The 25,246-nt window shown below is 41.6% G+C and overlaps 1 protein-coding gene and 1 long non-coding RNA gene across 5 annotated transcripts in view; one reads left to right on the plus strand and one right to left on the minus strand.

The window, feature by feature from the left end:
* The window catches only part of SORCS1 (sortilin related VPS10 domain containing receptor 1), a 762,471-nt gene that overhangs the window by 657,741 nt on the left and 79,484 nt on the right, over positions 1 to 25,246 (plus strand). For all 4 annotated transcript variants that reach the window (XM_056530949.1, XM_056530951.1, XM_056530952.1 and 1 more), the window contains exons 16-18: positions 48 to 178; positions 11,666 to 11,779; positions 13,090 to 13,261. In XM_056530949.1, the coding sequence (XP_056386924.1) occupies positions 48 to 178; positions 11,666 to 11,779; positions 13,090 to 13,261 (417 nt within the window). The remainder of the gene's footprint in view (positions 1 to 47; positions 179 to 11,665; positions 11,780 to 13,089; positions 13,262 to 25,246) is intronic.
* Positions 1 to 25,246, minus strand: part of LOC130282586 (uncharacterized) — a 44,992-nt gene that overhangs the window by 1,854 nt on the left and 17,892 nt on the right. The window contains exon 3 of the long non-coding RNA XR_008846461.1: positions 1,997 to 2,087. This is a non-coding gene — a long non-coding RNA (uncharacterized LOC130282586). The remainder of the gene's footprint in view (positions 1 to 1,996; positions 2,088 to 25,246) is intronic.

Below are 25,246 nucleotides of genomic sequence, written 5' to 3' on the forward strand. Positions count from 1 at the left end.
ACAAGATGTGACCTTTAATAAATGACATTATATTTTATGTCCACAAGGGTGAAGCCTGTATAATGGGAGCAAAAAGAATCTACAAGAAAAGAAGATCCGAAAGGAAATGCATGCAGGGAAAATACGCGGGGGCCATGTCGTCGGAGCCTTGCGTCTGCACCGAGGCCGATTTCGAGTGGTGAGTAGAGGGTGGTGAATGGGAAGAGGCAACTGTGGAAGGAGACTATCATACCTATTCATCTCTATAAACCAGTGTTTCCCACCAGGGTGCCTCCAGCTGTTGCAAAACTACAACTCCCAGTAGGCCCGGACAGCCAGAGGCTGTCCGGGCCTGCTGGGAGTTGTAGTTTTGCAATAGCTTAAGGCACTGCATGATATCTGGACTATGTCTTAACTGAGCAGTAAAAAAGAGATTCCCAGGCTTTCTTCATTTAACTCCAGGTCACTGCCCTCATAGTAGTATCTGTTAGCAATGGCTGAAGATGGAAAAAGAAGCACAGTACCAAAGCAGAAGACATGAATGAGTGTTAGACAGGCCGAGATCAGAGAAGGCCGAGCGCCCCCCATATTTCCCCCCATATCGTGCACACTCACTACCACTAGCCCTGCAGGGCTATCTGTTTTATTCCAGCACAGCTGCATTTATGCAGTTCATTACTGTAACTGGGTCACGTGATCACCAGTCTGAACCTCAGAAAATCACAGTGTTTCATGTTTTAGAGGAAATGTCAGTCCTGGGTCAGCTGACTACCTGTGAACTACAGGATGAGACCATCACCTATCAGATCCCTCCAGCTAACTCTCATATCCCTCCCCTCTAGTTTTAGTTGTATACTTCTGCTGCTGCTACTATCTTTGTGAGATCAGGATATATAGTAGCTATACACCTCTCCTCCAGCTCTATCTGTATACTGCTGCCATCTCTATGGGATCAGAATATATATTACTTATACCCCTCCCATTTAGCTCTATCTGTATACTGCGGCTGCTATCTCTGTGGGATCAGGATATATAGTAGTTATTCACCCCTCCTCCAGCTCTATCTGTATACTGCTGCTGTTATTTATATGGAAACTGGATATATAGTAATTATACACCTCCCCTCCAGCTCTATCTGTATAATGCTGTTGTTATCTCTATGGGATCAAGGTATATAGTAGTTATACACCTTCTCTCCAGCTCTATCTGTATGCTGCTGCTGTTGTCTTTATGGGATAAGGATATTAAAGGGGTACTCCCGTGGAAAACTTTTTTTTTTTAAATCAACTGGTGCCAGAACGTTAAACAGATTTGTAAATTACTTCTATTAAAAAATCTTAATCCTTCCAGTACTTTTTAGGGGCTGTATACTAAAGAGAAATCCAAAAAAGAAATGCATTTCCTCTGATGTCATGACCACAGTGCTCTCTGCTGACCTCTGCTGTCCATTTTAGGAACTGTCCAGAGCAGCATATGTTTGCTATGGGGATTTTTCCCTGCTCTGGACAGTTCCTAAAATGGACAGCAGAGGTCAGCAGAGAGCACTGTGGTCATGACATCAGAGGAAATGCATTTCTTTTTTGGATTTCTCTTTAGTATACAGCCCCTAAAAAGTACTGGAAGGATTAAGATTTTTTTTTAATAGAAGTGATTTACAAATCTGTTTAACTTTCTGGCACCAGTTGATTTAAAAAAAAAAAGGTTTTCCACGGGAGTACCCCTTTAAGTAGTTATAAACCATCCCACATTGCACGGCATTCCTATGCTTTTTTTACCGGTAAATAAATAAGTAACAAATGTGTCATTTTACAGCAATTTTGGAAAATTGCAGGGACAACATCCAAATTTCTCTAAAAATAATGTGAAAAATTCTGTAAAATGAACACAGCCTAAAGACTTCCAATCTTCATAAAACATCTCAAGTGTGATTATAGGTCACATTACTTTCGTTTCTTGCCAATATTTCTCTTTAAAAAATCCAGTCACAACTTCATATAATGAACATACTCCAACCCACCTATGAGTCTCATCAGTTCACCTGGGTGACCTCCAGCACCAGCAGCCTAATTTGATTTCCAGATACAGTGATCAGACTCCACACCCTCTCTCTGAAAAGAAAGAGAATTAAAGGGGTATTCCAGGCAAAAGCTTTTTTTTTTTTTTTTTATATATCAACTGGCTCCGGAAAGTTAAACAGATTTATTACTACTATTAAAACATCTTAATCCTTCCAATAGTTATTAGCTTCTGTCCGCAAGCAGAAATTCAGAAGTGTGAATGGGAGTGCAGAATCCAATAGAAGTGTATGGGCTTTAATTTGAGGTGGAATTACACAAGTCAAATTCCGCATTTGAAAATTCTGCTGTGTGAATAGATCCTAAGACTAGGTTCACGCTGCGGAAACTCTGGGCAGAATTTCTGCTGGAGATTTAGCTGGCAGCACTAAGACCGCATGGACTGCATTGCCGTCCCCATAGACAGCAATGCATTTCTGGTTGGATCTTTTTGGGAGATTTGCTCAGAAATGCATTGACATCTATGGGGATGGCAATGCAGTCCGCTTGGTCCTAGTGCAGAAATTCTGCCCAGAAATTCAACAGTGTGAACCTAAGGCTAGGTTCAGACTACGTAATTTCATGCTAATCAATGGGTTTTCCGTTCACCAATTCACACTTCGGAATTTGTGAACAAAAAATCTACTTAAAAGCATCCGCCTGAAGAATGGTGGTGCTCTTTCTTCAGATGGATATCCTTGAGGAGCACATTGCAGTCTATCGGGGACTGCAATGTCCGCGTGGTCCTAGTGCCGACTGATTCAGTGGGCGCTGGCTGCACTCAGAATCTCTAGGTGGAATTTATCTGTCTGGAGATTCCGCAGTGTGAAGCTAGCCTAAATCTCATATCTTCGGCCAGTCACTGACTATACTCTGCGCCCTGTGCTGCAGTGTAAATCTTCACAATACTGAGTAGGAAGTGTAAGACAAGAACATCAGTTGTATGTGAGCCAATAAATTCTACGATGAGGCGATGTCTGGTAATATCCTGTCTCTATCTACCCTGATGAATCCCTTTAAATCAAGTTATAGTGCGGGGATCTCCTACAGGCTGAATACCAGATGTAACATTAAAGTGACGAATGTTCTGAGCATGAATTAATTGTATAAGAGAGAACAGTCTCACCCATGCGTCAGGAGATGTCATTCTCTATCTGAACACAACCATTTGATGGCGATGTGTGTGGAGTGGATATGTTTGTATAGGTATTGCGGTATAATCAAAGGGAGATAGCTTAGGGCATTTAACAACACATATGGTTCATGGGACTAAAAATACTCTGTAGTAAGACTTTAATTAGACCAGATAAATCAAATATACAACCCTAGTGAGCATTTGTTTATCAAACTACATTATATCCCAACGTGTTTCCCCCTATAAAATGATGGGGTTCATCAGGGGATCTAAACAGGATTAAAAGTCACACGTGACATAAAACAGTGTTTTCCAAGCAGTGTGCCTCCAGCCCTTGCAAAACTACAATTTCCAGCATGCCCGGACAGCCAAAGGCAATAGTTGGAGGCCCAGTGGTTGCAAAACACTGACATAAAGTTTAGAAGGATAGCATGCTATGGCTCTTAAAGAATTGCCTGTAATCAAAGCACATATCCCTTGCCCCCCCCCCCATATCATAACAGGGTTCATCAGGGGACATTAACAGGATTACAAGTAAAACATAACGGATGAGCGGATTGCATGGTAAGATAAAGCAATAAATCAAAGCAATAAATCACCATGCATGAAGAAGGTAAGTACCTTGCTCTTAAAGGGGTACTCCGGTGAAAACCTTTTTTCTTTTAAGTCAACTGGTGCCAGAAAGTTAAACATATTTGTAAATTACTTCTATTAAAAAATCTTAATCCTTCCAGTACTTATTAGCTGCTGAATGCTACAGAGGAAATTCCTTTCTTTTTGGAACACTGATGGCATCACGACCACAGTGCTCTCTGTTGACATCTCTGTCCATTTTAGCATCAGTGCTGGGGCCTTGGGTTCAATCCCACTAAGGACAACAATAAATAAAGAGTTATTATTATATTGACGTCAGCAAAGAGCACTGTGCTCGTAATGTGATCAGAGAGAATTCCAAAAAGAAAATAATTTCCTCTGTAGTATTCAGCAGCTAATAAGTACAAGAAGGATTAAAATTTTTAAATAGAAGTAGTTTACAAATCTGTTTAACTTTCTGGCACCAGTTGATTTAAAAGAAAAAAGGTTTTTACCGGAGTACCCCTTTAAGATAGGACCATTATATGCAGCAGTTCCTTGCTATTCTATCCACTGAATATCTGAGTGAGTGGTCCGAGCTTAGGACTGTGGTATTTACCTTTTACAGGAATGGTTTTTGATTTATTGCTTTATCTTACCATCCTTTCCTTCCATATTTTATGTTAAGATTTACTTGTAATCCTGCTACTATTCCCTGATGAAACCCATTATTTTATGAGGGAAAACACGTCGGAATATGTGCTTTGATGACAGGCATTATTTTAGGAGTCTATATTGTTCACTTAAGTTGTATATTTGACTCATCTGGTCTACTGCTGTGCACATTTGGTGTGAATATGTCATCATTAGCGTTATACACTGTTCTAAAAAATAAAGGGAACACTAAGATAACACATCCCAGATCTGAATGAATGAAATACTTTCGTCTTTACATAGTTGAATGCGCTGACAGTAAAATCACACAAAAATTATCAATGGAAATCAAATTTATGAACCCATGGAGGTCTGGATATGGAGCCACACTCAAAATCACAGTGGAAATCCCCACTACAGGCTGATCCAACTTTATGTAATGTCCTTAAAACAAGTCACAATGAGGCTCAGTAGTGTGTGTGGCCTCCACGTGCCCGTATGACCTCCCTACAACCCTGGGCATACTCCTGATGAGGTGGGGGATGGTCTCCTGAGGAATGTCCTCCCAGACCCGGACTAAAGCATCCGCCAACTCCTGGACAGTCTGTGGTGCATCGTGGCATTGGTGGATGGAGCGAGACATGATGTCCTAGATGTGCTCAATCGGATTCAGGTCTGGAGAACGGGCGGGCCAGTCCATAGCATCAATGCCTTCCTCTTGCAGGAACTGCTGACACACTCCAGCCACATGAGGTCTAGCATTGTCTTGCATTAGGAGGAACCCAGGGCCAATCGCAGTAGCATATGGTCTCACAGGGGTCTGAGGATCTCATCTCAGTACCTAATGGCAGTCAGGCTACCTCTGGCAAGCACATGGAGGGCTGTGCGGCCCCTCAAAGAAATGCCACCCCACACCATTACTGACCCACCGACAAACCGGTCATGCTGGAGTATGTTGCAGGCAGCAGAACGTTCTCCACGGCATCTCCAGACTCTGTCACATCTGTCACATGTGCTCAGTGTGAACCTGCTTTCATCTGTGAAGAGCACAGGGGGCCAGTGGGGAATTTGCCAATCTTGGTGTTCTGTCGCAAATGCCAAACGTCCGGCATTATGATGGGCTTTAAGCACAACCCAGCTGTGGACGTCGGTCCCTTGTACCACCCTCATGAAGTCTGTTTCTGGCCGTTTGAGTGGACACATGCACATTTGTGGCCTTCTGGAGGTCATTTTGCAGGGCTCTGACAGTGCTCCTCCTGCTCTTCCTTGCACAAAGGTGGAGTTAGCGGTCCTGCTGCTGGGTTGGTGCCATCCTACGGCCTCCTCCATGTCTCCTGATGTACTTGCCTGTCATCTGGTAGCACATCCATGCTCTGGACACTACGCTGACAGACACAGCAAACCTTCTTGCCACAGCTCACATTGATGTGCCATCCTGGATGAGCTGCATTACCTGAGCCACTTGTGTGGGTTGTAGACTCCGCCTCATGCTAACACTAGAGTGAAAGCACCACCAGCATTCAAAAGTGACCAAAACATTAGCCAGGAAGCATAGGAACTGAGAAGTGATCTGTGGTCACCACCTGCAGAAACATTACTTTATTGGGGGTGTCTTGCTAATTGCCTATCATTTCCACCTGTTGTCTGTTCCATTTGCACAACAGCATGTGAAATTGATTATCAATCAGTGTTCTTCCTGAGTGGACAGTGTGATTTCACAGAAGTGTCATTGACTTGGAGTTACATTATGTTAAGTTTTCCCTTTATTTTTTTGAGCAGTGTAGATAGATTCCGTGTTATATTTTTTGGCTTTTTGGAAAAAATGTTGCTAATTTTTTGAGGACATGTTTGGATCTTATTTTTTCTAATAATTAATAAAAGTGACATCTTGCTATAGAGTATTTTTCAGTCCTGTGGTATGGATACGGTTACTAGCTGAGTACCGAGAGTTGCTTGGTCTTCCTACCTAAACCTATGTGGGAAAGGAAAAGCAACAGTGATGCTCTTGTGTTCATATCCTGACCTCATATACAGTATCTCATCCTCATATCCTGACCTCAGCCTTTGGCTGTACCGGCATGCTGAGAGTTGTAGTTTTGCAACAGTTGGAGGCCCACTTTTTGGGAAACACATTAAGTATGAAAGAATAGCGTGTTAGGATAAAGCTATACATCAAACACCATGGATGTAGAAGGCATCTGAGTGAGTGGTCCTAACTTAGGACCATGGTATTAACCTTTCAACATTCTTGGTGAATGCGGGGACTTTGACTTTTTTACATGCTAACATAGTCAGCAAATAAACATTTACAATCTCATTGACTCCGACGTGTTTTCCTTGTAGGATAAGACAGGTTCACCAGGGAATCAAAACAATGTAGTAATAATCTCACATAGTAAACAATGACTATTATAAATGTGTCATAGAAATGACTTATTGCACTGAGTCACGTAGCACAGGGGCTCCCCACAGATACAAAACACAGGGCCCAATGATAGCATCAGGGGTTATGTGTAAAATTGTATACGGTCACGTAACCCCATGGAGAGCTTCTTCAGGAGGAGGTTTTTTGTGCGCAGCTTTAAAGATAAATCTTTCAGACTTTCAAACAGGAAGCGAAAACACAACTATAAAGAAAGATAAATGTTTTAGCATAATAAGGTTTCATTCCGCAGTTTCTCTGTATCATCTGAAGTCTATCAAATCAATGGTGAATTAAAGGTATCCTGTACGCTCTGCTTTCTGGTGTTGAATGTAATTTGAGAAATAAAATATTATGTTATAATCCCTCCAGCGGTCTGCAGACAGTTACCAGGAAAATGCGCTCTTACAATGATATTATTAAGTCCCCCCAGGCGCAGCGGTACTGGGAGAGAGATTCTTGCTTTAGTAATTTGTCGATAAATGCTATTATGCAGACTGCGAGGATTCTCCCGGCCTTACCAATTCAAGGAATGTATTAAAACTTTCTGCTAAAGTTTTGTCATCATTTTTAATTAGTTATTTATCTTAAAGGGGTACTCCGGTGGGAAACTTTTTTTTTTTTAAATCAACTGGTTTGTAAATTACTTCTATTTAAAAATCCTAATCCTTCCAGTACTTATCAGCTGCTGTATGCTCCACAGGAAGTTCTCTTCTTTTTCAATTTCCTTTCTGTCTGACCACAGTGCTCTCTGCTGACACCTCTGTTCATGTCAGGAAGTGTATAGAGCAGGAGCAAGATAGATGGTTAAGATAATTAACGAAATTGTGGAAACAATTATCTGAACCATCTTTACAATTCCTAACTCAGTTCATTCACCCCCCTTCCCCCCCCCCATTTCATATATGCATCCATGCATATATGTATATTCTATAATCATCATTCATTAATCTGCCCTATCCACCATACTATTTTGTTACCACTTACGGTAGTTACCATGGTTTATCCAAATTCCCTATTCCCTTATTAGCTTTCAGATTTCCTGTCCAATATGCCATTTTACCATGTCAATATTTTATCAATTATCATTTATAATACCCCCATATGGTCTAATGTAACCTGCCTCCATTATGAATCGGACCGACAATTCAGACTCATACCCTATACAATCATATCTAATATGCCGTTTTACAATGTCATTACCTTCCCATTTATAATACCACCGTAAGGAGTAATGCAACCTGCCTCTAGTATGAATCGGACTGACAAATCAAACACATACCCTATGCTATCCTCTGTGACTAGCTACATCACATAATGCAACAGGAGAATACAACAGCACACTGATAGCACAAAGATATAGATGAAACATGAGTATATAGTTAAAACATGAGTATATAGATAGAACATGAAAAGCTATACAGCTGTAGTGCAATAAATGAAGATATGAAATTATGAGGTACTTAGCTTGCAAATTTGGCGCCAAATAGCGTGGACCGTCCCACCACGGTAAGGTGACCTCATTCTGGGACGGACCCTACACTGTGAATATGCCTCTGTGTGAACAGTACAGCAGACATGCGAGGTCTGAAACATCCGAGGTTACCTTACCGTGGTGGGATGGTCCACGCTATTTGGCGCCAAATTTGCAAGCTAAGTACCTCATAATTTCATAGTTTCATATCTTCATTTATTGCATTACAGCTGTATAGCTTTTCATGTTCTATCTATATACTCATGTTTTATCTATATACTCATGTTTCATCTATATCTTTGTGCTAGCAGTGTGCTGCTGTATTCTCCTGTTGCTGTATATTTAGCCCAGCAGCCTGCACCTGCAAGCCAGGTTTTTACAATAGTTTGGATTAATAGTGCTGGCCAACTTATTCTTTGGTTGTGTTACATCACATAAAGGCTATATCACATAACAGCTATATCCACAGAAGCACTAATGAAAAATGTATCTAAAGGAGGTCCCATGAAAATGTGTCTCCAGCGCTTCAGTCGGACACACTAACAAAGGTGCCCACTTCTCTTATCGCTCCAAGGAAGAACCAATGGATACTACACATCAACAGTAACCACATTTCACAAGTAACAAGCAAATGCCAAATAACCCTGAGTAACAACAAACTTTTAACACAACCTCTCCCTGGTTGGCCGGTATCAAGGAGCACTGTGCGCAAGATCGTTAGTAATCTATATATCAAACCAGCTCTGGGAACCAGCTCTGTTTCTATCTTTGCAGATGACACCAAGCTTTGTAGCACGGTACAGTCTATAGAGGATGTGTATAGGTTACAGGATGACTTGGATAGACTAAGTGTCTGGGCATCCACTTGTCAGGCTGCAATGTCAGGCTGCTGCTTCCAAAGCCGGCAGGATATTGTCATGTATAAAAAGAGGCATGGACTCGAGGGGCAGGGACATAATACTCCCCTTTATAAATCATTGGTATGGCCTTACCTGGAATATGCTGTTCAGTTTTGGGCACCAGTCCATAAAAGGGACACTGCGGAGTTGGAAAGGGTGCAGAGACGCGCGACTAAACTAATATGGGGCATGGAACATCTTAGCTATAAGGAGCGATTAAAGGAGTTACAATTGTTTAGTCTTGAGAAGAGACGTTTAAGGGGGGATATGATAAACGTATATAAGTATATAAATGGCCCATACAAAAAATATGGAGAAAAACTGTTCCAGGTTAAACCCCCCCCCAAAGGACGAGGGGGCACTCCCTCCGTCTGGAGAAGAAAAGGTTTAGTCTTAAGGGGCGACACGCCTTCTTTACCATGAGAACTGTGAACTTATGGAACAGTCTACCTCAGGAACTGGTCACAACAGGAAAAATTAACAGCTTTAAAACCGGATTAGATACATTCCTGGAACAAAATAACATTAATGCTTATGAAGAAATATAAAATCTCATCCCTTCCCCAATATCGCGCCACACCCCTACCCCTTAATTCCCTGGTTGAACTTGATGGACGTATGTCTTTTTTCAACCGTACTAACTATGTAAGGATATAAGAAACAAATTTTGAATAGACCAGAAAGATACCCTTCACCTTATGTGCACGGCATCGAGAGGTCCCCTGCGCACGACCGCTGAGACCCTCTTCTAAGTTTACCCTATGTGCACGGCATCGAATGGGACCTTGCGCATGAGCGCTGACAACTTACTATGCTCGGCTTATACTAACTTACTGTGTTCGGTCTGCGAACTTCGTGCACCTCATCACCAAACTGAGAGACTGACTGATGTCTCTAGAGATTTACTGTGAATCACGCATATACCACATCTTAAAAGGTAAAAAAAAGCACAACACCGACCATAGTGGGCAGCAAATTAATGGTCTCCAGCGCGGCGGAACATACCAGCTTACTTCATCCAAATGCGCTTCTCAAGTATCAAATATATACACACATTGGGGGGAGATATATCAAAACCTGTGCAGAGGAAGAGTGGTGCAGTTGCCCATAGCAACCAATCAGATTGCTTCTTTCATTTTCCACAGGCCTCTTTAGAGGCCTGTGGAAAATGAAAGAAGCTATCTGATTGGTTGCTATGGGCAACTGCACCACTCTTCCTCTGCACAGGTTTTGATAAATCTCCCCCAATGTTCTTTTAATAACTACTGTTACTATTTGTATATTTTAATTTTATTTTTTTTTTTTAAATGTTGTTTTAATGTTCCTCATTATACTTTGCATGGACCCTCCCCCATGACCTGTGACCCGGTGGCACTTTAGCCTTGTACATTTTCTTTTTGTAACACACACTGCCTGATGAAGAATCCGGTCCGGAATTCAAAACTTTTAAGTTGCACCTTTTTTTTTTATTATTTTATATAGTTTATTCCAATAAAAATTGCCTTTTTAACATGCCAGCAACATTTTTTAATCCTTGCAAGGAAGGCGCCATCTGGACAGTCCTATTTTTTAAAAATTTTTAATTTTTATCCTATTCTATTCCAACCCGTACCCTGTGGTTACGGGAAAGGACGCCGAGGCTGCCACCTCTCCTACACCACTCCACAAGCGAGTCTACATGTTAATCAAGGTGTTGTACTCTAAGTACAACACTACACGGTAAGGTGCAACTATTTGCACCCCTGAACCCTTCCACCCGCAGTATTTCACTAGGAGCGCACCTCCTTTTTACTTATCTTTTGTCTGCACATAGTCTGAAACTGTCCATTTAAAGGGGTTATCCAGGAAAAAAACTTTTTTTTCATATGTCAACTGGCTCCAGAAAGTTAAACAGATTTGTAAATGACTTCTATTAAAAAATCTTAATCCTTTCAGTACTTATGAGCTTCTAAAGTCCTTTCTGTCTAAGTCCTCTCTGATGACACGCGTCTCGGGAAACGCCCAGTTTAGAAGAGGTTTGCTATGGGGATTTGCTTCTAAACTGGGCGTTTCCCGAGACACGTGTCATCAGAGAGGATTTAGACAGAAAAGAACAACCTTAACTTCAGAAGCTCAAAAGTACTGAAAGGATAAAGATTTTTTAATAGAAGTAATTTACAAATCTGTTTAACTTTCTGGAGGCAGTTGATATATATATATATATATATATATATATATATATATATATATATAAAAAAGGTTTTTCCTGGATAACCCCTTTAATTCTGTCAGTATCAGTCTGTGTCAGGACACAAGGACAATGGTACACTGCATTACACCTTCGGCCATGCTGCTTCCCACCAATCCACACCCTCTTTCCTATTAGGTCATACTTCTTGTTGAGTAGAAGTGTTCCTCAAAGTGTTTCTTTAGCTTGTTTTTAATGGCAAATATGCAATTTAATGTTCTTCTAAATGATCTCCACTTTGCTTTTAGTGACTATGGGTATGAACGACACAGCAATGGTCAGTGTCTGCCTGCGTTTTGGTACAACCCATCCTTCTTATCCAAAGATTGCAGTCTCGGGCAAAGTTATCTAAACAGCACCGGGTAGGTAAACATTACCACATGGATCATTGTTATTGCCATATTGTATTCAATGTCTTACAGTATTTTCTAAATGTTACTAGATAAGTAACTTCACAGACATACACTGATCGTTACTTGGTTATTATCAGAATTACATGATTTACTCTTCTACAGGACAAACAGAGAACTGCTCAGAAGCTCTGTACTCACTGATAAAGCAGTTGTCAGGTGATAAATCCTGTCATAGCAATATTGGGATGTTTTTTTTTTTATTGAACTCTTAAAGAATTAGTAATTTGCAAAAAAAAAATCTCTCTCTCTCTCTCTCTCTCTCTCTCTCTCTCTCTCTCTCTCTCTCTCTCTCTCTCTCTCTCTCTCTCTCTCTCTCTATATATATATATATATATCAATAGTATGAATACACCCTGAATTAATGGGCACATAAAACTACCTTAAAAGGGTACTCCGCCCCTAGACATCTTAGCCCCTATCCAAAGGATAGGAGATAAAATGTCTGATAGTGGGGTCCTGCCGCTGTGGACCTCTGCAATCTCCTTGCTGCACCCGAATTTGTTTAGAGCGTCGGGTGCAGCGCCGGAGGCTCGTGACGTCATGGCTGTGACATCATGAACGGGGCACGGCCGTGACATCACGAGCCTCCCCCAGCATCGCCAGTCATCCGGCACGGAGCAAAGTTTGCTCAGTGCAACGAATGTCTGGGGTGCCGCAGCCAAGATCACGGGGGTCCCCAATGGCAGGACCCCCACGATCAGACATCTTATCCCCTATCCTTTGGATAGGGGAAAATATGTCTAGGGGCGGAGTACCTCTTTAAGTTTTGGTAAAATTATTGTCACTAAATAACCCAACAAAAGGATAATTTTTTAGGCCAAAAACTGTGAAACAGGATTGAGTATGAGTCATGTGACTTCTCCTGGCTCTTAAAACTAGCTAAGAAGACTTTTAGTGGAGAGGGGTATGTGTTAACCTATTGTACAGCTATGCACCCTCTCTTGGTACTTCATGTAGCTATTATACAAATGTAGTAGTTTCCTATATTTCAATATGTCCACCACTGCATCTAAACTAGTAAAAATGTATCAACTTTGTTACAGACAGTATTGGCATTTCCATGGTAACAGACTACAAATACACCCTGTGTAGTCTGATTCTACAGTCATATTTATTTTCATATGTTTCAGTTTTACTACCTGGTGATTTCTCGAAGAGGTGGACAATTTGATAATTTTGAGAAATTGTAGAGTGTTTTCTTGTTGGCACAATAGACCTGTATTGTATGTATTATAATATATTGTATTGTGCTGTTTTAGTTATAGAAAGGTTGTATCCAACAACTGCACAGATGGTGTCAGAGAACAGTATACAGCAAAACCTCAGCAATGTCCAGGGAAGGCTCCGCGAGGTCTCCGAGTCACCACATTGGATGGAAAGTTGACTGCAGAACAAGGACACAATGTCACCTTTGTACTACAGCTAGAAGAGGTATGGCTTGTAAATGGCTATAGTGGGGCAAAAAAGTATTTAGTCAGCCACCAATTGTGCAAGTTCTCCCACTTAAAAAGATGAGAGGCTGTAATTTTAATCATAGGTTATAACCTCAACTATGAGAGACAGAATGATAAAAAAAAATCCATAAAATCACATTGTCTGATTTTTAAAGAATTTATTTGCAAATTATGGTGGAAAACAAGTATTTGGTCACCTAAAAACAAGCAAGATTTCTGGCTCTCACAGACCTGTAACTTATTCTTTAAGAGTCTCCTCTGTCCTCCACTCGTTACCTGTATTAATGGCTCCTGTTTGAACTTGTTATCAGTATAAATGACACCTGTCCACAACCTCAAACAGTCACACTCCAAACTCCACTATGGCCAAGACCAAAGAGCTGTCGAAGGACACCAGAAACAAAATTGTAGACCTGCACCAGGCTGGGAAGACTGAATCTGCAATAAGCAAGCAGCTTGGTGTGAAGAAATCAACTGTGGGAGCAATTATTAGAAAATGTAAGACATAAAAGACCACTGATAACCTCCCTCGATCTGGGGCTCCACGCAAGATCTCACCCCATGGTGTCAAAATGATCACAAGAACGGTGAGCAAAAATCCCAGAACCACACGGGGGGGGGGACCTGAATGACCTGCTGAGAGCTGGGACCAAAGTAACAGAGGCTATCATCAGTAACACACTACGCCACCAGCACTCAAATCATTCAGTTCCAGACGTGTCCCCCTGCTTAAGCCAGCACATGTCTGGGCCCGTCTGAAGTTTGCTAGAGAGAATTTGGATAATCCAGAAGAGGATTGGAAGAATGTTTTTGGTAAAAACTCAACTCGTCGTGTTTGGAGAAGAAAGAATGCTGAGTTGCATCCAAAGAACACCATACCTACTGTGAAGCATCGGAGTGGAAACATCATGCTTTGGGGCTGTTTTTCTGCAAAGGGACCAGGACGACTGATCCGTGCAAAGGAAAGGAATGAATGGGGCCATGTATTGTGAGATTTTGAGTGAAAACCTCCTTTCATCAACAAGGGCACTGAAGATGAAACGTGGCTGGGTCTTTCAGCATGACAATGATTCCAAACACAATGCCCGGGCAATGAAGGAATGGCTTTGTAAGAAGCATTTCAAGGTCCTGAAGTGTCCAGTCTCCAGATCTCAACCCCATAGAAAACCTTTGGAGGGAGTTGAAAGTCCCTGTTGCCCAGCGACAGCCCCAAAACATAACTGCTCTAGAGGAAATCTGCATGGAGGAATGGGCCAAAATACCAGCAACAGTGTGTGAAAACCTTGTAAAAACTAGTGTTGAGCGGCATAGGCCATATTCGAATTTGCAATATTTCGCAAATTTACGGACGAATATTTGTCATATATCTGCAAAATTTGCATATTCACAATATTTGCGGCCTTTTTTTTTAACTATATGCCATAAAATTTGCATGTGCATGTGCATTCACCATAAAATTTGCATGCGAATGAGCAATATTGCATGATAAAAGCAGGGAGCAGGGAGGGAGCAATATGCGCGAATATTCGCACATGCAAATTTCCGTGCGCCCACCAGTCTGACACAGTAACTAGTATTGGAGCCTTGTTTACACCACAAGCTGGAAGCAGGGAGGGATGATCACTGTGATGGCTGTCCGGGCATGCTGGGAGTTGTAGTTTTGCAACAGCTGGAGGCACCCTGGTTGGGAAACACTGCACTAGTCTATGAAGCAGGTTTGTAATGAATAGTGATGAGCAGCAGGGGCCATATTGGAATTTGCGATATTTCACAAATTTATTGATGATTATTCATCCTATGTTCGTGAAATTCGCATATTCGCTATGTTCGTTCACTTTTTTATACAAATTTTCCTTGCAAATTTGCATAAAAATTAGCTTGTTAAAAAAATAATAATAATAATATTCATCATTACGAATGTATAGCACTATATTCTAAATATTCACGAAATCGCAAAGTGCCGATATAAAAATGATGAATGCAAATTTGCATTACGAATATTCGTGCTCAACACTAGTAACGAAGTGTAGTGCCCCTTCAACAGAGAGAACAAGACGGAAAAACGGCTCGATTCTACAGCTGATTCCCAGAATGCTTTGCATATTTAATGTTCTGTACTTATTACAATTTAATAATCCTCATGTTGTTGCGATTATTAACCATTACCGCCTAGTGACAGAGAGTCCATTTGCAGCAGGTTACTACTATGGTCATCGGGAGTATGAAAAATGGATGGATCCAGAATTGCATGCGACAAGTAAAATAAGGCACTAAGCGGCGTCGCGCGTGATCCGCCACGCGGCGGGGGGAGGGGGCCTCATTGTCCGCACGGCTGTTATTTATACCGCCAGACTCACTAATCAATGACCAATTACTGTATGAAGAAATAGTAGCCAGAGATAAGCAATTACCCGGCGGAGGGAATTAAGATTAATGCGAATACAGAAAAGAGATTAATATTTGTGTAAAGATTGCTGAGTCTGCAGCTCGCCGGGTGACAGATTAATGCAAAAAAATAGGGTGCAAAAGGCAGAAATGTAAGGGAATGACTGTAAAATACAGATCTATGGGTAGTAGGGAATATGTTTATATTACTAGCTGACATTGTGCTTTATCTCGTGTAAAACTGATACGTCAGGGATAACGAGTCAGGAGCAAACTAACCAGAAGTGAAGGAACTTTTCTTACTACACATAGATGGTGCCAAGGGGTGCAGGCCGTCATCTGGATAGAATGAGATACATAATACTGGTTTTGTAAAAAGATCTGGGGTACAGGATGGCACTCGGGGTACAGGATAATAACACTTGGGGTACAGGATGATGACACTTGGGGTACAGGATAATAACACTTGGGGTACAGGATAATAACACTTGGAGTACAGGATGATAACACTCGGGGTACAGGATAATAACACTTGGGGTACAGAATGATGACACTTGGGGTACAGGATGATAACACTTGGGGTACAGGATGATGACACTTGAGGTACAGGATGATGACACTTGGGGTACAGGATAATGACACTTGGGGTACAGGATAATGACACTTGGGGTAAAGGATGATAACACGTGGGGTACAGGATGATGACACTTGGGGTACAGGATGATGACACTTGGGGTACAGGATAATAACACTTGGGGTACAGGATAATATCACTTGGGGGTAGAGGTTCATAACAATTGGGGTACAGAATAATAATACTTGGGGTACAGGATAATAACACTTGGGGTACAGGATAATGACACTTGAGGTACAGGAAATTATAAATTGGGGTACAGGTTCATAACAATTGGGGTACGGGATGATGACACTTGGGGTACAGGATGATAACACTTGGGGTACAGGATGATAACACTTGGGGTACAGGATGATGACACTTGAGGTACAGGATAATATCACTTGGGGTACAGGATGATAACAATTGGGGTACAGGATGATGACACTTGGGGGTACAGGTTCATAACACTTGGGGTACAGGATAATAACACTTGGGGTACAGGATAATGACACTTGGGGTACAGGTTCATAACAATTGGGGTACAGGATAATAACAATTGGGGTACAGGATAATAACACCTGAGGTACAGGAAATTATCACTTGTGGTACAGGTTCATAACAATTGGGGTACGGGATGATAACACTTGGGGTACAGGATAATGACACTTGGGGTACAGGTTCATAAAAATTGTGGTACAGAATAATAATACTTGGGGTACAGGATAATAACACTTGGGGTACAGGATAATGACACTTGAGGTACAGGAAATTATAAATTGGGGTACAGGTTCATAAATTTGGGGTACGGGATGATGACACTTGGGGTACAGGATGATAACACTTGGGGTACAGGATGATAACACTTGGGGTGCAGGATGATGACACTTGAGGTACAGGATAATATCACTTGGGGTACAGGATGATGACACTTGGGGGTACAGGTTCATAACACTTGGGGTACAGGATAATAACACTTGGGGTACAGGATAATGACACTTGGGGTACAGGTTCATAACAATTGGGGTACAGGATAATAACACTTGGGGTACAGGATAATGACACTTGGGGTACAGGATAATATCACTTGGGGTACAGGATAATAACACCTGAGGTACAGGAAATTATCACTTGTGGTACAGGTTCATAACAATTGGGGTACGGGATGATAACACTTGGGGTACAGGATAATAACACTTGGGGTACAGGATAATGACACTTGAGGTACAGGAAATTATCACTTGGGGTACAGGTTCATAACAATTGGGGTACGGGATAACACTTGGGGTAAAGGATGATGACACTTGGGGTACAGGATGATAACACTTGGGGTACAGGATAATAACACTTGGGGTACAGGATAATAACACTTGGGGTACAGGATGATGACACTTGAGGTACAGGATAATATCACTTGGGGTACAGGATGATTACAATTGGGGTACAGGATGATGACACTTGAGGTACAGGATGATAACACTTGGGCTACAGGATAATAACACTTGGGGTACAGAATGATAACACTTGGGGTACAGGATGATAACACTTGGGGTACAGGATGATAACACTTGGGGTACAGGATGATGACACTTGAGGTACAGGATAATATCACTTGGGGTACAGGATGATAACAATTGGGGTACAGGTTAATAACATTTGGGGTACAGGAGGACACTTAGGGTACAGGATAATAACACTTGGGGTACAGAATGATAACACTTGGGGTACAGGATGCTAACACTTGGGTTACAGGATAATAACACTTGGGGTACAGGATAACACTTGGGGTACAGGATAATGACACTTGGGGTACAGGATAATGACACTTGGGGTACAGGATGATGACACTTGGGTTACAGGATGATGACACTTCGGGTTACAGGATGATGACACTTGGGGTACAGGATGATGACACTTGGGGTACAGGATGATAACACTTGGGGTACAGGATGATGACACTTGAGGTACAGGATAATATCACTTGGGGTACAGGATGATTACAATTGGGGTACAGGATGATGACACTTGGGGTACAGGATGATGACACTTGGGGTACAGGATGATGACACTTGAGGTACAGGATGATAACACTTGGGCTACAGGATAATAACACTTGGGGTACAGAATGATAACACTTGGGGTACAGGATGATAACACTTGGGGTACAGGATGATGACACTTGAGGTACAGGATAATATCACTTGGGGTACAGGATGATAACAATTGAGATACAGGATAATAACATTTGGGGTACAGGATAATGACACTTGGGGTACAGGATAATAACACTTGGGGTACAGAATGATAACACTTGGGGTACAGGATAATAACACTTGGGGTACAGGATAACACTTGGGGTACAGGATAATGACACTTGGGGTACAGGATAATAACACTTGGGGTACAGGATGATGACACTTAGGGTACAGGATGATAACACTTGGGTTACAGGATGATGACACTTGGGGTACAGGATGATGACACTTGGGGTACAGGATGATAACACTTGGGGTACAGGATGATAACACTTGGGGTACAGGATGATAACACTTGGGGTACAGGATGATGACACTTGAGGTACAGGATAATATCACTTGGGGTACAGGATGATTACAATTGGGGTACAGGATGATGACACTTGAGGTACAGGATAATAACACTTGGGGTACAGGTTCATAACAATTGGGGTACAGGATGATAACACTTGGGGTACAGGATGATGACACTTGAGGTACAGGATTATATCACTTGGGGTACAGGATGATAACAATTGAGATACAGGATAATAACATTTGTGGTACAGGATAATGACACTTGGGGTACAGGATAATAACACTTGGGGTACAGAATGATAACACTTGGGGTACAGGATAATAACACTTGGGGTACAGGATGATGACACTTGAGGTACAGGATTATATCACTTGGGGTACAGGATGATAACAATTGAGATACAGGATAATAACATTTGGGGTACAGGATAATGACACTTGGGGTACAGAATAATATCACTTAGGGTACAGAATGATAACACTTGGGGTACAGGATAATAACACTTGGGGTACAGGATGATGACACTTGAGGTACAGGATTATATCACTTGGGGTACAGGATGATAACAATTGAGATACAGGATAATAACATTTGTGGTACAGGATAATGACACTTGGGGTACAGGATAATAACACTTGGGGTACAGAATGATAACACTTGGGGTACAGGATAATAACACTTGGGGTACAGGATGATGACACTTGAGGTACAGGATTATATCACTTGGGGTACAGGATGATAACAATTGAGATACAGGATAATAACATTTGGGGTACAGGATAATGACACTTGGGGTACAGAATAATATCACTTAGGGTACAGAATGATAACACTTGGGGTACAGGATAATAACACTTGGGGTACAGGATAACACTTGGGGTACAGGATAATGACACTTGGGGTACAGGATAATAACACTTGGGGTTCAGGATGATGACACTTAGGGTACAGGATGATAACACTTGGGGTACAGGATGGTAACACTTGGGGTACAGGATGGTAACATTTGTGGTACAGGATGATAACACTTGGGGTAAAGGATGATAACACTTGGGGTACAGGATAATATCACTTGGGGTACAGCAAAATAACACTTGGGGTACAGGATAATATCACTTGGGGTACAGGATGATGACACTTGGAGCACAGGATGATGACACTTGGGGTACAGGATGATAACACTTGGGGTACAGGATAATAACACTTGGGGTACAGGATGATAACACTTGGGGTACAGGATAATAACACTTGGGGTACAGGATGATAACACTTGGGGTACAGGATAATATCACTTGGCGTACAGGATAATAACACTTGGGGTACAGGATGATAACACTTGGGGTACAGGATGATAACACTTGGGGTACAGGATAATAACACTTGGGGTACAGGATAATAACACTTGGGGTACAGGATAATAACACTTGGGGTACAGGATGATAACACTTGGGGTACAGGATAATATCACTTGGCGTACAGGATAATAACACTTGGGGTACAGGATGATAACAATTGGGGTACAGGATGATAACACTTGGGGTACAGGATGATAACTCTTGGGGTACAGGATAATAACACTTGGGGTACAGTATGATAACACTTGGGGTACAGCAAGATAACACTTGGGGTACAGGATAATATCACTTGGGGTACAGGATGATGACACTTGGGGTACAGGATGATAACACTTGGGGTACAGGATGATGACACTTGGGGTACAGGATGATAACACTTGGGGTACAGGATAATAACACTTGGGCTACAGGATAATGACACTTGGGGTACAGGATAATGACACTTGGGGTACAGGATGATGACACTTGGGGTATAGGATGATAACACTTGGGGTACAGGATGATAACATTTGGGGTACAGGATGATAACACTTGGGGTATAGGATGATAACACTTGGGGTACAGGGTGATGACACTTGGGGTACAGGGTGATGACACTTGGGGTACAGGGTGATGACACTTGGGGTACAGGATGATAACATTTGGGGTACAGGATGATGACACTTGGGGTACAGGATGATAACACTTGGGGTACATGATGATGACACTTGGGGTACAGGATGATAACACTTGGGGTACATGGTGATGACACTTGGGGTACAGGATGATGACACTTGGGGTACAGGATAATAACACTTGGGCTACAGGATGATAACACTTGGGCTACAGGATGATGCCACTTGGGCTACAGGATGATGACACTTGGGGTACAGGATGATAACACTTGGGGTACAGGATAATAACACTTAGGTTACAGGATGATAACACTTGGGGTACAGAATGATAACATTTGGGGTACAGGATGATGCCACTTGGGGTACAGGATAATGACACTTGGGGTACAGTATAGTGACATTTGGGGTACAGGATAGTGACTCCTATGGGATGTCCGGGTGAACCCCTCTTGGACAGGGCTGTGTGCAGATCCTTCCTGTTACAGTCATTACACTGATATTGATTACGTTCTCTGAATATCCTATGAATAATTTTTACTGCCGGTTTTGCTCTTTACGTCCTGCTCTGATTATTCGGGGTCTTGGACTCGGATCTTTTAAGTGTGAAGAAAACACAAAGTTTAGTTCCAAAAAATATGATTTGGCTTTTTCATGAATATTTCAGGTGCAGTTATAATCAATAGCGTCGTAGGGGAAAAAATCTATAACTTTTATGATCAATAAAGATTTCTCTTTCCTGTATCGGCTCCAATTAATAGACGCTGCGCAGGGGGAAGAATAGTCAGATTTGTTCTTCACAATCTGTGCGCAAAACCAATAATAAAAGCAGGGACTTATTATTTCTTATTGACATCCAGGCACAGAAATCCTTTATTATTTCTGCTGCAAACATATAAAATGTCTCTCCGCAATGCTGCACCATTAAACGGAGAAGAGCTGGAACCGGACCAGACAACCGGGAAGTGACATCAAAACCCCCAATAAGGGGAACGTTGGGAAGGGAACCCTGAGGGGGGGGGGGGGGGGGCAGCTTGTTAGTTTATTGCAATGGGGAGAGAAAAATAAGCCGACCGGTTGCCCAACACAACCAATCAGATCGCTTCTTTCATTTACAGAAAAAAAAAAACATCCAGAAAATAAAAGAGACAGTCTGATTGGTTGCAATGGTCAACTTCTGCACAGGTTTTGATAAATCCCCCCCCCCCCCCCCCCCCCATAGTCTCTCAGGTGACTGCACCACTTACAATAACCTCTGTGGTCAGGGAGTAAATACATATTAGATTGTGTAATAGTAGATAATTGTAGTCTCCTAGGTAACACCATCACTTGTAGTCTCCTAGGTAACACAATCACTTGTAGTCTCCTACGTAACACCATCACTTGCCGTCTCCTAGGTTACACCATCACTTGTAGTCTCCTAGGTAACACCATCACTTGTAGTCTCCTAGGTAACAACTTCACTTGTAGTCTCCTAGGTAACACCATCACTTGTAGTCTCCTAGGTAACACCATCACTTGTAGTCTCCTAGGTAACACCATCACTTGTCGTCTCCTAGGTAACAACTTCACTTGTAGTCTCCTACGTAACACCATCACTTGTCGTCTCCTAGGTAACACCATCACTTGTAGTCTCCTAGTTAACACCATCACTTGTAGTCTCCTAGGTAACACCATCACTTGTCATCTCCTAGGTAACAACTTCACTTGTAGTCTCCTACGTAACACCATCACTTGTCGTCTCCTAGGTAACACCATCACTTGTAGTCTCCTAGTTAACACCATCACTTGTAGTCTCCTAGGTAACACCATCACTTGTAGTCTCCTAGGTAACGCCATCACTTGTAGTCTCCTAGGTAACAACTTCACTTGTAGTCTCCTAGGTAACACCATCACTTGTAGTCTCCTAGGTAACACCATCACTTGTAGTCTCCTAGGTTACACCATCACTTGTAGTCTCCTAGGTAACAACTTCACTTGTAGTCTCCTAGGTAACACCATCACTTGTAGTCTCCTAGGTAACAACTTCACTTGTAGTCTCCTACGTAACACCATCACTTGTCGTCTCCTAGGTAACACCATCACTTGTAGTCTCCTAGGTAACAACTTCACTTGTAGTCTCCTACGTAACACCATCACTTGTCTCCTAGGTAACAACTTCACTTGTAGTCTCCTAGGTAACACCATCACTTGTAGTCTCCTAGGTAACAACTTCACTTGTAGTCTCCTACGTAACACCATCACTTGTCGTCTCCTAGGTTACACCATCACTTGTAGTCTCCTAGTTAACACCATCACTTGTAGTCTCCTAGGTAACAACTTCACTTGTAGTCTCCTAGGTAACAGCATCACTTGTAGTCTCTTAGGTAACACCATCACTTGTAGTCTCCTAGGTAACACCATCACTTGTAGTCTCCTAGGTAACAACTTCACTTGTAGTCTCCTAGGTAACACCATCACTTGTAGTCTCCTAGGTAACACCATCACTTGTTGTCTCCTAGGTAATACCATCACTTGTTGTCTCCTAGGTAACACAATCACTTGTAGTCTCCTAGGTAACACAATCACTTGTAGTCTCCTAGGTATCACCATCACTTGTAGTCTCCTAGGTAACAACTTCACTTGTAGTCTCCTAGGTAACAACTTCTCTTGTAGTCTCCTAGGTAACAACTTCACTTGTAGTCTTTGAGGTAACACCTCCATCTGTAGTCTCCTAGGTAACACCTTTATTTCTAGTGGTGGCTTTTATTCACTATCATCTGTAGTATTCTAGGTAACACTATCATCTGTAGTATTCTAGGTAACACCTTCATCTGTAGTATTCTAGATAACACTATCATCTGTAGTATTCTAGGTAACACTATCATCTGTAGTATTCTAGGTAACACCTTCATCTGTAGTATTCTAGGTAACACCTTCATCTGTAGTATTCTAGGTAACACCTTCATCTGTAGTATTCTAGGTAACACCTTCATCTGTAGTATTCTAGGTAACACCTTCATCTGTAGTATTCTAGGTAACACCTTCATCTGTAGTATTCTAGGTAACACCTTCATCTGTAGTATTCTAGGTAACACCATCATCTGTAGTATTCTAGGTAACACCTTCATCTGTAGTATTCTAGGTAACACCATCATCTGTAGTATTCTAGGTAACACCTTCATCTGTAGTATTCTAGGTAACACCTTCATCTGTAGTATTCTAGGTAACACCATACTCTGTAGGATTCTAGGTAACACCTTCATCTGTAGGATTCTAGGTAACACCTTCATCTGTAGTATTCTAAGTAACACTATCATCTGTAGTATTCTAGGTAACACCTTCATCTGTAGTATTCTAGGTAACACTATCATCTGTAGTATTCTAGGTAACCCCATCATCTGTAGTATTCTAGGTAACACCTTCATCTGTAGTATTCTAGGTAACACCTTCATCTGTAGTATTCTAGGTAACACTATCATCTGTAGTATTCTAGGTAACATCATCATCTGTAGTATTCTAGGTAACACCATACTCTGTAGGATTCTAGGTAACACCTTCATCTGTAGTATTCTAGGTAATAACATCACTTGTAGTCTCCTGGGTTCCACCTTTATCTGTAGTATTCTAGATAACACCATCATCTGTAGTCTCCTGGGTTCCACCTTCATCTGTAGTATTCTCGGTAACACCTTCATCTGTAGTATTCTAGGTAACACCTTCATCTGTAGTATTCTAGGTAACACCATCATCTGTAGTATTCTAGGTAACACCTTCATCTGTAGTATTCTAGGCAACACCTTCATCAGTATTATTCTAGGTAATACCATCATCTGTAGTATTCTAGCTAACACCTTCATCTGTAGTATTCTAGGTAACATCATCATCTGTAGTATTCTAGGTAACACCTTCATCTGTAGTATTCTAGGTAACACCATCATCTGTAGTATTCTAGGTAACACCATCACTTGTAGTCTCCTGGGTTCCACCTTCATCTGTAGTATTCTAGGTAACACATTCATCTGTAGTATTCTAGGTAACCCCATCATCTGTAGTATTCTAGGTAACACCATCATCTGTAGTCTCCTGGGTTCCACCTTCATCTGTAGTATTCTAGGTAACCCTATCATCTGTAGTATTCTAGGTAACACCTTCATCTGTAGTATTCTAGGTAACACCTTCATCTGTAGTCTCCTGGGTTCCACCTTCATCTGTAGTATTCTCGGTAACACCTTCATCTGTAGTATTCTAGGTAACACCTTCATCTGTAGTATTCTAGGTAACACCATCATCTGTAGTATTCTAGGTAACACCTTCATCTGTAGTATTCTAGGCAACACCTTCATCAGTATTATTCTAGGTAATACCATCATCTGTAGTATTCTAGCTAACACCTTCATCTGTAGTATTCTAGGTAACATCATCATCTGTAGTATTCTAGGTAACACCTTCATCTGTAGTATTCT

Source organism: Hyla sarda, chromosome 7 (genome assembly GCF_029499605.1).
Source record: "Hyla sarda isolate aHylSar1 chromosome 7, aHylSar1.hap1, whole genome shotgun sequence".
NCBI classification, from domain to species: Eukaryota; Metazoa; Chordata; class Amphibia; order Anura; family Hylidae; genus Hyla; species Hyla sarda.